The following is a 12,405-nucleotide window of genomic DNA, read 5'->3' as shown; positions in this document are numbered from 1 at the left end:
AGTACGTTCACTGTAGCAGCCTCTTCTCATTCTCGCCCAGATCAGTGTCGAAAGTTCGCCATCGTTCAGCTTGCTGAGTCTTCGACGACGGAGACGGTGCTTAGCACAGGCCACTATATCGACGGGTTTCCTGTTGGTGTAAGAGCTGCTTTTCAGGACCCGCCAATCATGGATTCAGGTCCACCGCCAGACGACACAGGAAAAGCCACAGGATTTACTTCGCGATGGGAGGAATCGCGTCGAGATGAGCCGCGCCGGCATTCTCCTCGAGGCGGAGAACAGTCTGGGGTCCAACCTCCGTACCAGCCCGACAAGATTCACGTGAGCCGTTTGCCGCCTGGCACTACTAAAGGTAGCCGATTGAGGAAGTAGTCACGCAGAGCAGTTGTACGAGTACTTTCGTAAGTATGGCCCAGTCAAAGAAGTCGCCATACCCGTCGGTCCGGGAGGCGTGAACAAGAGATACGGGTTCGTGGTTTTCGAGAGCCCCAGCAGCCTGGAGGATTGCCTGTTGGACTATAAGTACCATACAATCAATACGAAGTGGGTGGAGGTCGTGCGCAGCGTCAGCGCGAAGAAAACCAACGAACCTAAGCGAGGCCGCTCTCACCAGAAGGCACTCAGCAGCGCTGGAGGGCACCCGGTTCGCATCATTCGACCGCGTCGGAGATCTGCCAGCCGATCTCCCGTTCGGAGGTCTCCTCGACCGTCTCCTCGATACCGTCGCTCTCCCAGCCCCAGGTCGCAGAGACGCTATTCTCGCGGGCGTTCCGTCGAGCGGAAGCGCTACCGCACTCCTAGTCCGCGTGCTCGTGACCCTCGTGACCTTCACGATTACTCGCGCGAACGACCCAGATTCTACAGTCCGCGGTCTTACAGAGAACATCCGCAGGAAGACTACCGCCTCCCCCCACGACACCGTGAAGTGGACATGGTGCCGGTCTATTATGACCCGTACGTCGACAGTCGTCCTATGCCTCCCAGGGCGGAGGAGTACAGAGGAACTGCGTATCCTCCGTACAGAGAGCGCGGAGAGCCTAGAGGTTACGGGCGTGGCGGTGCTTACGTCGTCAGGGAGCCTCGTCTCCCACTTCCTGAGTTACATAGACCCGAGCCGCGCCATGAAGCGCGCCATGAGGAACTTCCTTCTGAACAGCGGGCCGATGCACAGGCCCCCCCTCCATGGAGGCGCCCAGCTTACGTGGACTATCACTGCCCTTCTTACTCGTTTCAGGAGAGGCCTTACGAAGGCCCCCAGCCTCGCCAGGACTTAGCTCCCAGGCAGGAGGCATTCCGAAACACTTCTGGGGTCTACTACCCTCCCGCTCTTCCTTAGTTGCCTGTGACTTAAACTATATTCTGGAAACTCCTGGAAGATCAGAGCCTTCTGCCATCACAGTCTCAGTTGCGTCGAAATTGATCACGAAAAAGCGGTTGATATCAGAAATATTATGCTGGAAAAGCTGTTGGAAGAGATAAAAGTCCTCCACGAGGGCATGCACTCTCAGTTGCGCGATGCACACGACGAAATTAGTCGTCTGAACACGGAAATAAGGCGACGAGATGACTTGATTTCAGAGTTACGGGCGGGCTCAACACAAATGCAAGGAACTCCTCAATGGGACTCAGACGCCACACCCCCTCCAAAAAGACTGAAAACAGCTACGGTTCCGCGACGACGAGCGACCGAGGTCAGCACACCAGGAGCCGAGACGCCCCTAGAGCGGGCGAGGAGACGAGTGTCGGAGATCACCACCCCTGGGTCCGGCAGGAACGTGAAAGGCACCGCTGTGTACGAATCTGAGCGGATGACAGTGCGGTTGTTCGCCCTCGCTACGTGCCCGCCACTACCTAATAAAAGCGGACTCGCAGGTAACACCCCTCAAGATTTTTGGGACCCTGATTTTTGATGAGCTAATTCTCGAACTGTCGCAAGATAGAGACCACCAGCGGAGGAGACACAGCCACTCCGGAGGGACCGACGGAGCCTCTGGGTGAGTGGACGACGTAGCTGTGGCCGTTGACCTCTGCCTTCAAGCTGGAAGGCCCACTGCTTAAGCTCATCGTCAGACTGACGCTGGGTGACAGAGTCAGTGAGCTCGTCGACGCCGCTGGCTGTTTGGATGGCTGCTGCCTAGCAACGATTATTGCTCCGTCGGCAAGGTTCACCTCAAGTTTGTCGTAGTCATCGGGGTTGGCGTAACGAGCGTACAATGTGAGCTTTCCCCATTTGACCTTGCCCAATGGGGTGGTCTCGAGGTGCACCTTCGAGGGGTCACATGTGCTTTTCTTCAGGAGCAGAGCTCTCGTTTGCCCAGCGTCGTCCACATCATGGATCCACCGCTCCTGGAGCTCTATAGGTGGGTGAGCGGTCAAACACGTCGGCACAAGCGAGCACACTGCCAAAGACGTCTGCTGGCCTGCGTCGCAGGTCCCGTCACTCCTTCTGTCCCTCTCGAGCACAGTGGGCATGATGGCTTTGAGGTCGAATATGAACGGCTTCAACAGCACATCAGGTCCGTTGCCTGGAACCCTCAATGGAGAGGCCGCTACGAAGACAGGGAGGTCTTCGATGGCAGGGAACGGTCCACTGTATTGCGGCGCCGGCTCCCCTGCGAACTTCGATTTCAGTATGTACCCCTGGTAATCTTTGTCTATTTGGCGCTGCAAAGCTGTCCCTACCGAAAGCAAAGTAGCCAGAACCAGGGTCGAACAGGCACACCACCTCCATGAACGATTCGCACATAATCCTGGCGCAAGCCACCTGGTTGGGGACCTTGTCGGTGACCAGGTTCATGAAGTGTAGGGGCTGTAGTCAGAGCCGCCCTTGTCATACGTGCCCATTGTGTCTCCGTCTCTGCGCCTTGAGTATGTTCTCGTTGAGAGTCAGCTCCGCGTCCATAGTGCTACCCATTGCCCACCAGATGTCAACCGCAGAACGAACATCTGCCGTCTTCAGTAGTCGTAATATGGAAGTGGAGACGTTGGCGGGGTACCTGCTGTCACAATTTACAGATCTTTGCCGGTGACCGAAATCCACCACATCCTTCCGAAGTACTGCACCAGGAGTGAGGTTTTTCAACTGGAACTTGTCTCTGATTCGAGCCAGTTCCGGAATCAGCATGTCCGTTACATCCAGCACTGGCTCGTCAGATACACGCAGACTCTCTACTGGCCTGATCTGCGGTTGCACTGGACACCACTGCTGCAAAGCTGGGAACGTCGGTGATTGTAGCGCCTGAGCCAGTGACACAATACTTAACAGCTTCATCCAATTTTATTTTAATTGCGGCGATGGGTGTTCTTGCGAGACAGGAGCCTCAGGACTTCCCCGTGGACTTGCCTTCGCCGCAGGCTGTGTCCCCATTCATAGAGTTTTGTAAAGAGCAGCGCTACGCTATAATAAGCTCGTTTCGAACTGAGCACCCACAACGGTCTCTCGAGGACGCGACGCTCGAGATTCACCGCCGATGGAGAGCCCTCTCAGACCACGAGCGCGCCGAGTTCGAGACGCGTTCAGAGGCCACTCGAGGGCAGAGGACGGTGGAGGCTTGGTGGGTTTTTTCAACAGGTGTTTAGCACTGACAATTGTCACTCGACTTTCACTGACAATTGTCAATTGTCACTCGACTTGCCACTCGACTTGCCACTCGACTTGCCACTCGACTTGCCACTCGACTCGACTTGCCACTCGACTTTCACTGGAGACGGTACTGGGGAGGGCCTTTGGCTATTTACTGGGGGTCAAGGTCCACTGGGATTTGGGCTTTGACTCTTTCTCGAAACTCTCGGTGTGCTGCTTCCCAGGTCTCCTTAAACGTCCTCTGCCGCTCCAATTGCTTCTCGTCGAGAACTGTATCCATGTTGACACGTGGGAATTGCTCAAAGGGGCGATCCCACCAAAGGCTATGTCCGTCAGTTCGCTGCTTCTGAACCTCAACGCACAAGCAGGTCCTGAGCGGTTTCTCGTCCCAGGTGATGTCTTTCTTCTCCCAGAATAGGCTGTCGGGGTCCGAATGCACAGGAAAGGGCCAAGTCAAGTTCCACAGAGATGTGCCGCCCCTATGGACTCGCAAGAGTCTCACGTTGCCATGCGGTGCAACTGGCTCGTTGCCAGCGTCGTCGAGGAACTGTACGGTAAGGTTCTTGGTGTTCCCCTTTAACACTAAGCACACGCTGACGGAATCTCTTGTCTGTGACCAGCAGTAGTCGTCTCCGCTGCCTCCGCGTGTGCATGGGACTCTCGATGACTTGCTCGTGGTAGGAGGGCACGTTTTTTGTGCAGCTTGCGGACCCAACACAGGCGCTGTTGACTGGTCTGGGCCCAAGCATACCGTGGTGGGTTCATTCAGTTTGGTTACACGTACGGATTTCCGCTCCTCATCACTGGACACATCGAGGTGATCCCACTTCGAGTAGTCAATCATTTTCGCCTTAAATCACCGTTTCAAAACAAGCAGGGTTGGACAGTGATCCGACCCTCGCACATGAACCCGAAACACTACATCCACCAGCCGCGGCAGCAGCGCGGCAGACAACACAAAGTGGTCTAGTCGCCATCCGTGATTGGTCTCCACTGCTCGCGACATGGTCGACCAGAAGGTGAACTGTTGGCGGCGAGGGTAAAGGTGTCTGAACGCATCTACGGCCTGGAGCGACTCGCACTGCGTCTTGAAGCTCTGACGCTCTTCTGGCGTGTGGCCGGCGGTTTTGAGGTTGGTCTTCGAGCTCCAGACATCGATGGGGTCTGGAGCTACGTTGAGGTCTCCCAACCAGACGTAGGGGGTGTCCAGAGAGCTCAGGAAAGCTTCGACCTTTCGGTCCCACTCCTCTGTGCGGTACTGCAGATTCACAAGGCCTCGTCCACTGTTGGGGACGTAACAACACACCAGGGAGATGTCAGATAGACGCACGACTATCATTCGTCCTGTGTCTTCGATTTCCTCTGCGGGCCCATGCACCTGCACTTTAATCGCGTCCCGCACGAAAACGCCGACTCCTGCGTAGCCTTTCTTCGTCGCACACTCGAAATGGCCTTTGTACCCTGGAATACAGTCGACGAACTTCTCTGATATGCTGTCATCCACCTTGGTTTCAGTCAGAAACAGCAAATCTGGAGCCTCGCGCTGAACATAACTCACAAGTGGCACGATTCCATTCTTCTCCTTCAGCACAGATCGCAGTCCATTCACGTTCCAGTGCGCCACATGCCATGCGGCTTCATCCTTGGGCTCATCCAGTCCGTGTGACCAATCACGGTCAAGTGGAGAGGGATCTGAGCAACTGAATGAGGACGGTGCCTGCCACTCACTCGTACTCCTGCTCCGGATCTGTCTTCGCTCGCTTTTTCGGGCGGTCGTTCTGAGGATTCTCGCGTTTACGAGCCATAAATTGGTTATCTGATGCGAATGCAGTGTTTTTATGCTCTGCGACGGTTTTCCGCGTGTGCCCTTCGGGCCAACTTGCGACTCGCGAGCGGCAGAGCACGATTGCAAAAACAGCGGCTTCAAGAATCGCTGAAAGACTGTGCACGAGATATATCGCAGTTGCTGGTGGATGGGAAGGAGCTCCAAAGCCGAATTCGAGCAGAGCAATACCTACGTGACGAGGCGCTAGAGGCTGCGCTGGATATATTGGAGACACTATTATTCTTCCTCGCTTCGCGGACACGATTTCTTGAAGACTCTAGCGAGGTGCCCCGAGAACTGGAAGAGGTGATCGTGTCGATAGCTTGGTGCCGGAAGCGCTCTGGGGTACCTGAGCTCGATACCATATGCCGCCAGCTTCGCCGCAAGTTCGGCTGGCGGTTTGTTCGCGACGCGCAGTTCAATCACTTTGGAAAGGTGCACTTTCGGCTGGTATGGTTGTTGAGCTACGACAAGCCAGTGGAGTCGGAGATTGAGAATCTATTGACTGCCATTGCACGCAGTCAGAGTCTTACATGGAGAGCCAGGCCAGCCTCTCACTACGTTCCAGGTCCAGCAGAGGACCGTGCATGAGAGGCAGTTAATGATGTCAATGTACGTATCAATGGGCGCGTTTCTTTTTCTCTTAATGGGCGCGTTTCTTTTTCTCTTCTTGGAGGAACTTCGCTCCATGCCTAGCAACAGGTACCAATTTGGCTGCCTTGCCTGCCTTTGCAGCAGGTCCGAGATACCGCTTGACCAGGCAGTCTCGAACATTCCAATTGCAGAGCGAAGACGTGAAGTAGCGCATGTCAATGTAGATTGCGGTAGCCACCAGCAGAGCCTTCTCGTCGGCGTCGGATACCTGCTCAAAGTTAAATGTGTACTCGTCCTTGCCCAGCATTTCGTCAAAGCAGCCGGTCCATTCGTTGCGGATGGCTCCCAGGTGCTTGCCGTGACGGTCGATCACGTCGAACTCGTGGGACTTGCAAGGACCACAGGGCATCTTGCCCATGATCTTCGTTCCAGAGCACTTGTGGGAGCCCACTTCAAAAATCATTTGCCCTTCCGAATTGTTCACACGGAAGGCAATCTTCGAACATGAGTGCAGATGCTGGATGCGACCGAAGAGCCTTCCAGTCTCGGCGTCGTACACCTTCATGGACCGGGATCCAATCTTGCAAGACAGTGGTCGATTGATTCTGAGCATGGGGAGGATTTCGCCCTGAGATTTCCGGCTGAAGACTTCGAACCTATAAGGCCGGCACTCGGCACACATGAAGTTCCTCTCTAAAAATGAGGCGTTCTCCTTGGCGATTAGTATTGGGTAGTTCATCCTTGTATCCACGATTTCGAACCTGGAATGCGTCAGCGTGACACACACTCACTCAGCTTACACTTTGTTAGATTCAGCGCCAACAGCCTCGATCAGTGCGCCGCGAAGCTCCTCGTCCTCAACTTCCTTCATGCTGGCGCGAGTGGTGGCGTGCAGCATCTGCAATCCGATATGGATTCCCTGCCCCATAGTCATCTGTTGAGGTGCCCGGGTGTGTACCACGTCAGCCCGGAAGTGAGGGGAGTGCATTTCCAAATCATAGTCAGACATCCTTAAATAGGAGTTTCGCCGACATGAAACTGGTTTCCCTTCTCGTTTTTAAGTGGGTTGAAAACAGCTCTGTTCTGCTCTCGATCACCGCTGATCTCTCGGAATTCAACTTCTTCACTCGAAATTCCATCCGTGAGCACATAATCTTCCACTCCCGACTGATAGTGGGCCGCACTCCTGTAGGTTCGAGACAGGCTGTTTCTATGGAGGAGAAGCTGGGTCGGTGCTATGCCTACGTGCACCCTTCAGGGCTAGCAGCGGCGGTGTTGACGGACAACGAGTATCCGATGCGAGTGGCATTCAACCTCCTGAGTGCGGCGTTGAGGGACTTTTTTGAATCATACGGAATGAAGGGTCTTGAGTCCTCTGCAGACCAGGAGCTGGAATGGCCTCGTGGGATGGAGCTCCTTCAGGAGTACAAGGACCCAGATTCAGCGGATAAGTTGTCTAAAGTGCAGCGAGACCTAGACGAGGTCAAGGAAGTAATGCTCAAGAACATAGACGACCTCCTGCTGCGCGGGGAGCAGATGGAGTCACTGATGCAGAAGACGAATGATCTGAGCTCAGCATCGTACACTTTCTATCGCCAAGCCAAGAAAAACAACCAGTGTTGTACGGCCATTTAATCGTCATACTGTCAACTTTTCCAACACTCTGCGCGCCTCCTCCAGACTTTGGCTCACCATGCCCACTTCTTTTAGCGCCGTCTGTGTGCGTTTCCCCCAGTACCCACGTGGCGTGCTAGCTCCGCCTCATACAGCTGCCTGTTGTGCAATTCCCGATGGAGGCGTATCTCGGACTTCAACGCTTCCAGGCTCTTGGTAGTGGCCTGCGTCTGCAGCCGCACTTCCTCTGTGGCGAGCTCATCTCTCCTTATGTTGCTCGCGGATAGCTCCGCCTGCATTTCTGACTGAATCAGTCTTTGGTCGAGACGTGCGTTCGCCGATTCCAGCTCTGACACGTCACGTTCCAGCTCCGAAGTACTGCGATTTTCATTTAGATGCGTCATCAGGATTTCCGTTTGCCGAATCAGATCGCACATCTATGTAAATGGGACCCACGCGCCTACACGTGAAGGCCCCCAGCGCACCACCTTCTCCCAATACTGCTGTAATCCCTGCCATTCCTGCCACTGAGCCTGAAATCCGCAGAGTACCATCTGGGCCTGGCAGCAAGCAACGTTGCTCTCGCAAATTTCAGCCTCCCGCCCAGCGCTTGCCAAACTTCGGTACTGCTCCCACAGCCGGGCTACATCTGTGTTCAGATTCGTCAGCCGCTGTTCTTTCTCTTTGACACTAGACTCTAAGTGCTTGGCATTTCTTGCCACGACATCGTGTTCCTTTTGCAAGGCGTTGAGTTCCGATCGAAGTCGGGTGTACTGCAGTATTTTAGATCGGTCGGCGGCATACATATTCACCGGCACATGTCACACAACATCAACGTACATCTCCTCGATTTCCTTGGCGAAAAAGAGCTTTGCCTCGTGCCGCCGCAGCTTCTGAGTGGGAGTCATCAATTGCGTGCTGCTCGAGAAGTCGAGCGGAGTCAACCTGTACTTGGCCGGCTTCTCGAAGCCCTTCAACGGGGCAGTTTGCTCCTGAATAGAGTCCAAGACGGCCTTCACAAAGGCCTCGTTCACGCAAAGCGCGTCCAGGTCGAATGTTACACCATTACTCTTGCACCAGGACTCCGCAAAGGCTGTGTCAGGGTTCACGATCGCGACCAGCTTGGCCCTAAATGAGTCGCCGTACACGAAGACTTGCGCTACAGCCAGAGCGTTACAGAGTTGGTTCTCGATTTTTTCAGGCGCTATATACTCGCCCTGGGCTAGTTTGAAAATATTCTTCTTTCGGTCAATAACGCTTACTCCGTTGCTCACGAGCAGCTGCACCACATCGCCGGTGTGGAAGAATCCGTCCTCGTCGACGGCCTCCTCGACGAGTTCCTTGTTTCTGAAGTAACCGATGGCGACAGAGTTGCCGCGAACGCAAAGCTCTCCTGCAGGCGGGTTGCTGGAAACGTAGTAGTTCATTTCAGGTACGGATTGTAGTTTGAATTCGACGCTGGGGAAGAGGCCTCCAATGTGACCCACGGCGGTGTCTTCGCGGTGGCAAAGGAAAGCAGGTCCCACTGTCTCTGTGAGGCCGTATCCTTGTAGAAGAGGGACACAGAAGAACGCTTGCATCTTCTCGTGTACACTGGGATCCAAGGGTGCTCCTCCAGTGACCATAAATCGCAGGCGGCTGCCAAGCAGGCGCTTGGTCTTGTTGAACACGACACGATCCCAAATGGTGCTAGTCGTGCTGGCAGTCGTTCGGAAGCCCCCGATCTTCGAGTTGAGTCCGATGTCGAAGATCGCTCTCGTAACAGCACTTCTCTCGTGGATGCCAATTGACACTCGATCAGCGATTCGATTGAAGAGTCTTGGCACACTGACAAACACCGTCGGCTCTAGCACCTTGATATCGTCCATAAGCTTCAGTACATCGCCTGAGTAGCAACCGATTCCCGCGCCGCAGCACCAGCAAAGACAACACACCAACCTTTCGAAGGCGTGAGCCAGAGGCAGATAGCTCACGTGGATGTCTTCATGCGTCACCCCCAAACCGTTGAAGGCCGACAGTGTGCTGCGGAGAGCTGCCTCTACACAGCTCATGAAGTTTCGATGGGAGAGCAGGACGCCCTTAGGCATGCCTGTGGTTCCACTGGTGTAGTTGATTGTAAAAACCTGATCGGGGCTAGAAACCGGCGTCGCAGTGCCGGGTACCACCGATGAATGAACGAGATCCGAGTACTGGAAGAGTCGGAGGCCAGCCTGTTCAACAGCAGCCTTCACCTCCTTAGTCGCAGGTTCAATGAGAATGATGTTCTCCAAGTACTCGTTTTTCGATCCGACTTGAACAGCTTGACGTACGGTTTCAATTGAAACCAAAATCGAGCGCATTCGTGTTTGTTCTACGATGAAGGTCATCGCCTCCTCCCCAAGCGTGTCGTAAAGAGGGACCAGGACCACATTGAAAGCGGAGCAAGCCTGCTCCAAGGTAAACCACTCCGGACAATTCTTGGCAAAGACACCTATTGTACTCATGTTCTGTGCAGCTTTGCATTCATCCGGAAAACTTTCCTCGACGTACAGACCATGTTTACGTAAACTTGACCCTAGTCTGAGTGCCATCTGTTCGACCTGTTTGTAGGTATACCACTGGTACGGTGCTAGCTTCCCATTATCGTCACGTGACCTGTAGCCAAGACAATTCGCATCGGGATTACGGTTGACAGAACTTGTGAAGTAGTCCCAGAGTGAGTTAGTACCAGGTCGCGCATCTACGAGAGCGTCAGCGCACTCACGGAACCGAAACACTCCAGTGTTGGAGGAATCTGACGCACTCTCGACCGGTACGCAGTAGGTACCGTTGAAGCTGCTCACTTGTCCCATGGTAAATGAAGTTTTTTGCTATTTTGTGCAAAGCTACTGCGGGGCATACATGCAAGCTCCAGTACCAGTTGCTAGCCTTCTTTTGACCAACCGCGCGCCCAGGTCTCTGATTGCGGCAACCTCGCGTTGGAACCTAGGCCGGCGCTTCCACTCCGCAGAAACGGAACGCCAGCTGCTGTCCGAGATATCCAAGGAGCTCAGCAACGCCCCACCTTTTCAGGTCCCCCAGACGAATCTTGCTGGCGCCTCGAGGAAGCGAGACGTGATCGTCGCTTTACTTCCGCTCTTGTGGACTCACGGGCAGCGCCGCCGTACAGCAGCCAGCTTGGGCTGCATAGTTGGGTCGAAAGTTTCCCGCCTTGCCGCTCCTTGGATGTTGTCGCGTTTAGTGGAGACCCGAACCCGAGCCCCCCTATTCGCGGTCGGCCATTGCGGTGCCAAAGCCTTGGCGTCTGTCCTCCAAGAGTCGAGATCAGCTCTGTTTTCAGATGTGTCTCTCTCGGCCTCTACCGCGGCCGCGGCGGAGTTCATTAACGGCGTGCAGCGCCTGTCTGCAGCGAAGATGGCCTCAAGCAACTCTACTTCTCTCGCCAGCGCATGCAACGGTGCCGTATCCTCGGTTCAGCAAATTTTGAATGCTACGGTGTTACAAGTGACACCTATCGCTGTGGAAGTCAGCATGGTAGTGGGTTACATTGGTCGTGCGTTGGGGTGGCCCAACGCCCTAGTCACTGCTGCAATGGTTGCGGAGTACATTCGATTCACGGTGAAGGTTTCCAAAATTCGGGCTGTAGAGCGACAGCAGATGCAGAAGGCAGTCAACCGGGCAGATCGTTTCTTTCTGGACGCCATCGACAACAATGAGCTCATCAAGGCGTTCACTGCGGAGGACTTCACCACTCAACGGTATCTGGCTCATGTAGCGGAGATGGTCAGCTGCAAAGCACGCGTGCGGCGCTCGCTGTCTTATCTAAATGCGGGGCAGCAATGCATCGCGGCTGCTGGGCTACTGGCAAACATGTCTCTGGTACATCGTCGAGTGCGACATGGAGCCACAGGACTGGGTACCTACGCACTCGTGGCCCAGTTGCTCCACCAACTCATGCAACCACTTAATTTCGTGGGCACTATTTATCGCGAGACAACAAATTCGTTCGCTCAGGTGCTGGACGTCGCAAGGCTAATACGGGATCCCGAACCTGACTTCGGCACCTCAGAACTCCCCCAGGAACCCCTGACATTGAAGTTTGAGAATGTTAGCTTTACCTATCCTGGCGCTCGAGAGGCTTCTCTTCGCAACGTCTCATTTGAATGGCAGGAGGGAGAAAAGCTAGGCGTAGTCGGAAGCAGCGGGTCTGGCAAAACCAGCATCGTCCGTCTGCTCCTTCGCTTGTACCAACCATCTGAAGGACGAATAACCTTGAACGGAATCGACGTGAGACATTTCCCACTCGCGGTGTACAGACGACTACTGAGCGTGGTCAGCCAAGACAGCCCTATGATGGACGACACCCTGCTGGCCAACCTGCAGCTCTCATCACCTCGCGCTACCGCGGAAGCCGTGCTGGAGGCCTTAAAACGAACACGACTCACACCGCTCTTGAAGAGCGGAGCCGGCCGTCTGGTGGGCCGGCAAGGCTCCCGGCTGTCGGGAGGCCAGAGGCAGCGTGTGGGCATTGCGCGGTCCCTGCTGCGAAAGGCACCCTTCATGATCCTGGACGAAGCTACATCGGCTCTGGACAGCGTCACTGAGAACTTCGTTCTGGAGCAAATCCAACCTCGAAGCACTCTCAGCATTGCCCACCGTCTGGCCACTGTCGCCGATTCCAGCAAACTTCTGGTGCTAAGCGAGGGCGCAGTAAAGGAAGAAGGCACACACCGGTCTTTGCGCGCATTGAACGGCGTCTACTCTGAATTGTGGTCCCAACAGGTGAAATGAGCGTCAATATTATCCTATT

General features: G+C 54.7%; 10 protein-coding genes across 19 annotated transcripts; 5 read left to right on the top strand and 5 right to left on the bottom strand.

Annotated features, from left to right (window-relative positions):
• Positions 1–1,070: 1,070 nt before the first annotated feature.
• KVP18_005014 (uncharacterized protein) lies at positions 1,071–1,292 on the bottom strand (the record flags this gene model as incomplete). Its single annotated transcript, XM_067949307.1, has 1 exon — positions 1,071–1,292. One exon carries the CDS (start codon positions 1,290–1,292, stop codon positions 1,071–1,073), a length of 222 nt encoding a protein of 73 aa, XP_067806933.1.
• A 159-nt stretch (positions 1,293–1,451) lies between these two features.
• KVP18_005016 (uncharacterized protein) lies at positions 1,452–1,910 on the top strand (the record flags this gene model as incomplete). The annotated part of the gene is made up of 1 exon (XM_067949311.1): positions 1,452–1,910. One exon carries the CDS (start codon positions 1,452–1,454, stop codon positions 1,908–1,910), a length of 459 nt encoding a protein of 152 aa, XP_067806937.1.
• A 4-nt stretch (positions 1,911–1,914) lies between these two features.
• On the bottom strand, positions 1,915–3,271 carry KVP18_005012 (uncharacterized protein; the record flags this gene model as incomplete). 3 transcript variants are annotated; one of them, XM_067949304.1, is made up of 3 exons in its annotated part: positions 1,915–2,654; positions 2,683–2,809; positions 2,837–3,271. In XM_067949304.1, the coding sequence occupies 3 exons, from the start codon at positions 3,269–3,271 to the stop codon at positions 1,915–1,917; spliced, it is 1,302 nt and encodes a 433-aa protein (XP_067806930.1).
• A 23-nt stretch (positions 3,272–3,294) lies between these two features.
• Positions 3,295–3,579, top strand: KVP18_005013 (uncharacterized protein; the record flags this gene model as incomplete). The annotated part of the gene is made up of 1 exon (XM_067949306.1): positions 3,295–3,579. One exon carries the CDS (start codon positions 3,295–3,297, stop codon positions 3,577–3,579), a length of 285 nt encoding a protein of 94 aa, XP_067806932.1.
• A 155-nt stretch (positions 3,580–3,734) lies between these two features.
• Positions 3,735–5,388, bottom strand: KVP18_005015 (uncharacterized protein; the record flags this gene model as incomplete). 3 transcript variants are annotated; one of them, XM_067949310.1, is made up of 3 exons in its annotated part: positions 3,735–4,433; positions 4,488–5,283; positions 5,312–5,388. In XM_067949310.1, 3 exons carry the CDS (start codon positions 5,386–5,388, stop codon positions 3,735–3,737), a joined length of 1,572 nt encoding a protein of 523 aa, XP_067806936.1. The 3 variants fall into 3 exon arrangements, with proteins under 3 accessions (XP_067806936.1, XP_067806935.1, XP_067806934.1); XM_067949308.1 differs by lacking the exon at positions 3,735–4,433 and having other exon boundaries at positions 4,440–5,283; XM_067949309.1 differs by lacking the exons at positions 4,488–5,283; positions 5,312–5,388 and having other exon boundaries at positions 3,735–4,427.
• A 14-nt stretch (positions 5,389–5,402) lies between these two features.
• On the top strand, positions 5,403–5,999 carry KVP18_005007 (uncharacterized protein; the record flags this gene model as incomplete). Its single annotated transcript, XM_067949291.1, has 1 exon — positions 5,403–5,999. The coding sequence occupies one exon, from the start codon at positions 5,403–5,405 to the stop codon at positions 5,997–5,999; it is 597 nt and encodes a 198-aa protein (XP_067806919.1).
• A 52-nt stretch (positions 6,000–6,051) lies between these two features.
• Positions 6,052–7,011, bottom strand: KVP18_005010 (uncharacterized protein; the record flags this gene model as incomplete). 3 transcript variants are annotated; one of them, XM_067949301.1, is made up of 2 exons in its annotated part: positions 6,052–6,763; positions 6,803–6,990. In XM_067949301.1, 2 exons carry the CDS (start codon positions 6,988–6,990, stop codon positions 6,052–6,054), a joined length of 900 nt encoding a protein of 299 aa, XP_067806927.1. The 3 variants fall into 3 exon arrangements, with proteins under 3 accessions (XP_067806927.1, XP_067806925.1, XP_067806926.1); XM_067949299.1 differs by lacking the exon at positions 6,803–6,990 and having other exon boundaries at positions 6,052–6,741; XM_067949300.1 differs by lacking the exon at positions 6,052–6,763 and having other exon boundaries at positions 6,799–7,011.
• Positions 7,012–7,034: 23 nt separating this feature from the next.
• On the top strand, positions 7,035–7,637 carry KVP18_005008 (uncharacterized protein; the record flags this gene model as incomplete). The annotated part of the gene is made up of 1 exon (XM_067949294.1): positions 7,035–7,637. The coding sequence occupies one exon, from the start codon at positions 7,035–7,037 to the stop codon at positions 7,635–7,637; it is 603 nt and encodes a 200-aa protein (XP_067806920.1).
• Positions 7,638–7,640: 3 nt separating this feature from the next.
• On the bottom strand, positions 7,641–10,447 carry KVP18_005009 (uncharacterized protein; the record flags this gene model as incomplete). 4 transcript variants are annotated; one of them, XM_067949295.1, is made up of 4 exons in its annotated part: positions 7,641–7,718; positions 7,745–8,053; positions 8,081–8,389; positions 8,444–10,447. In XM_067949295.1, the coding sequence occupies 4 exons, from the start codon at positions 10,445–10,447 to the stop codon at positions 7,641–7,643; spliced, it is 2,700 nt and encodes an 899-aa protein (XP_067806921.1). The 4 variants fall into 4 exon arrangements, with proteins under 4 accessions (XP_067806921.1, XP_067806922.1, XP_067806923.1 ...); XM_067949296.1 differs by lacking the exons at positions 8,081–8,389; positions 8,444–10,447 and having other exon boundaries at positions 7,709–8,053; XM_067949297.1 differs by lacking the exons at positions 7,641–7,718; positions 7,745–8,053; positions 8,444–10,447 and having other exon boundaries at positions 8,054–8,422.
• Positions 10,448–10,496: 49 nt separating this feature from the next.
• KVP18_005011 (uncharacterized protein) lies at positions 10,497–12,386 on the top strand (the record flags this gene model as incomplete). The annotated part of the gene is made up of 1 exon (XM_067949302.1): positions 10,497–12,386. The coding sequence occupies one exon, from the start codon at positions 10,497–10,499 to the stop codon at positions 12,384–12,386; it is 1,890 nt and encodes a 629-aa protein (XP_067806928.1).
• Between the last annotated feature and the right edge of the window lie 19 nt (positions 12,387–12,405).

This window comes from the organism of the source record quoted next, assembly GCF_019968955.1.
Source record: "MAG: Porospora cf. gigantea A chromosome Unknown PgA_NODE_685_length_12405_cov_347.283, whole genome shotgun sequence".
Classification (NCBI taxonomy): domain Eukaryota; phylum Apicomplexa; class Conoidasida; order Eugregarinorida; family Porosporidae; genus Porospora; species Porospora cf. gigantea A.
Note: the sequence above shows the minus strand (reverse complement) of the source record. Positions and strands in the feature narration are given on the sequence as shown.